The sequence below is a fragment of the Cygnus atratus genome, chromosome 8, assembly GCF_013377495.2.
Source record: "Cygnus atratus isolate AKBS03 ecotype Queensland, Australia chromosome 8, CAtr_DNAZoo_HiC_assembly, whole genome shotgun sequence".
Classification (NCBI taxonomy): Eukaryota; Metazoa; Chordata; class Aves; order Anseriformes; family Anatidae; genus Cygnus; species Cygnus atratus.
Window position 1 is genome coordinate 8,809,697 of NC_066369.1, and position 2,641 is coordinate 8,812,337.

Here is a 2,641-nt window from a genome sequence, read left to right on the forward strand (position 1 = left end):
CTCGCTGCCACCCGCTGCGGGGACAGTGGTGCCGGGGAGATTATAAATAGGAAACTGTAAACACGACCATTCGAGATAAGAGACACGTATAATCACGGGATTTACTGGTTCAAACGCCCGCCCTCCCCCCAGCCCCTGCACCCAGGGCCCTGTCCCCACGCCATAAAAAGGTCTCCGGTAATAAAATCTTCGGTCCAGGCTTGGAGTCGGGGTGAGGTGCTGGAGGAGTAGAAAGGGACGTCACACCCTCAGCAGTCCTTGCTCGGAGGGGAAAATTTGGCAGGAGGGAGAGGATTGGCTGGTTCAGGTCCTTTGCAAGTTCATTTGGTTTTTCTGGAGGACTCCTAGGGTTATACCTGAGATGAAGACGTCTAGGGGACCCTCCATAGCTCAATTACAACGCGGTTGGTGTTCCGTGCCCAGAAGAGCCCTCGCTGCTGGGATTTGTCCCTCGCGCTCACCCCGTGCAGCAGGAGAGCAGCAGCGTCCCTCCTCGGGGGCTGTCTGAACCGACGCTGGGCAGCGGCACCCGTCATGTGTCTAGGATCTCGCTGGCGGGGGACGGCTCGTGGGGGATGACCTGCGTGCTGTGCACCGTCTGGTTGTGGGACAGGGAGTTCTGCTGCAGCTCCAGGGCGATGGCGTTCTGCGGGAACTCCTTCACCTGCCGCTTGTACTCCAGGAAGGTGCACGCCTTCGTGGCAATGGCGATGATGTTCTTGCCGATAAAGATGGTGGAGACCCTGCTGTCCTGGAACAGGATCATGTTGATGGCCCGGATGAAAATGGTGACGATGTTAATGGTGACCAGGCTGAGGACGGGGTAGAGCATCATTTTCTGGGGGGCGATGTGCTCCCCTTGCATGCTGATCTCGCTGAGGGACACGCAGGGCAGGATCAGGAGGAGGATGTAACAGTAGAAGAACATAAGCCCCTCCGCCCAGATGGGCAGGCCAGTCCTGTGCGGCTCCCACAGATTGGCCTGGATGTCCAAGATGTCCAGCAGGTCGAGGGCCACCCAGAAGAGGCGCCCCCTCAAGTCCTCCTTCTTCCGAAAGGTCCGTATGTACTCCATGCTGTCCAAGGCCACCAGCACCAGGTAGAGCCCCGGCACGCAGATGGAGAGGAGCAGGGTCAGGGCCTTCCTGGCCACTGTCTCCAGGTTCTTCTTGTCCGCCTTGTAGTTCTGAAAGATGAAATACAGCTTGATCTCCAGCACGAAGATGTACAGGAACCACAGGATCATGGCGTAACCCCGCTTGGCCGTCTTCACCTCGGCCCCGACCCACACGGCCACGTAGCGCAGCACGATGAGGAAGCAGATGTCCCCCACCAGCACGATGATGCAGACGCCGATCTTGCGGGGCCCCTGGTTCTGCTCCACCAGGTAGGCGTCCATGAAGGCCATGCTGGTCATGATGACGATGGTGGTCAGGCAGACGTGGCGCTTGTCGGGCGGCGGCAGCACCATGGTGAGACAAGCGAGCCTCCACACCGGCACTAGGGGAGCGGTCCTGCTGGTGGGGCACAGGGGGACATCAGCGGCCAGCCCGGGCACCGTGGGCTCTGTCCCCACCCCGAGGAGCCCCTGCAGCCCTGTCCCCAGTGAGCTGTGCCCCGAGTCCGTCGCCAGCAGCCAGGGCTCACGCAGGGTCCCTCCTCCGCATCCCCATCGCCGTCGCGCTCTCCAGCCCTGTGCAGTGAGGAACCTCCTGGCTCCCAGCCCCGGATCCTCCTGCAGATCCCTGGAAATGTGGCAGGCAATCGGGCAGCAGGGAGGAGCTGGGGGAGAGAAGGGGAGGCAGTCCTGGAAGGGGGTGTCCCTGTGTCCTCACAGGGAACCACCTCCACACCGATCCCGGTGGGGCTGAGCAGTGCCCGCGACGAACACCGTGCGCTCCTGCTGCGCCTGGCCGCGTGTGCCTCCCTCCATCCCGTCACTCTGGAAAAGATGGAGGAGAAGGGGTGTTAGGGTCAAGCGCAACAGCCCCCCAGCTTCTCCAGTCCTGCAATGTGACCTGGGCACTGCTCACATTGCTTCTGCCAGGCACTGTCCCCCCACGGGCACCCAACACCATGCCCTGTGCGTGCCGTAACGCAGAGCGGGTTTTTGTGGAAGATGAAGGCCGAAGGGAAGAAATCGAACCTAAAGAATTGCAGCCACCGTCCATCCCCTCACCTCGCTCCTTCCCAGGCTTCCAGCAAAAAATATACAGCCTCTGCTCCGACTGCTTTTAAACCTGTGCCAAGTTTTATGGGGGATTTACAGCCCGGGATGGATAACTCCAGATAAATTCGGTCTTTCAAGAGGGAACAAACGGGGCATTTCCTTTTCTTCCTCCCTTACCACGTGCTCTTCCCAAGGACCTCACTGTGCCGAGCAGACTTTCCAGCAGACCCAAGCTCAAATGCTGGGTTCCCTCCTCTCCCTTCAGCCCCTGCACAACTCACGGCAGCCCGGGATGGGTTTAAAAGCACGTTCATTTGTCATGGTGACCTTTCGGAGAGGAGAAAGGGGATTGTGGGCTGAGCTCAATCACAGGGCTCAGGCTCTGCTTTCCCTCGGGTTAATGCCTGTATTACTGGGGCTGAGCACCTCTCTCCCCTTTTGCAAACAGTTTCCAGGTGTTTGCTGCAGTGT

The 2,641-nt window shown here is 59.7% G+C and overlaps 1 protein-coding gene across 1 annotated transcript; it reads right to left on the reverse strand.

The window, feature by feature from the left end:
- Positions 1–532: 532 nt before the first annotated feature.
- Positions 533–1,471, reverse strand: TMEM121 (transmembrane protein 121). Its single transcript, XM_035538020.1, has one exon. The coding sequence runs from the start codon at positions 1,469–1,471 to the stop codon at positions 533–535; it is 939 nt and encodes a 312-aa protein (XP_035393913.1).
- Positions 1,472–2,641: the final 1,170 nt, after the last annotated feature.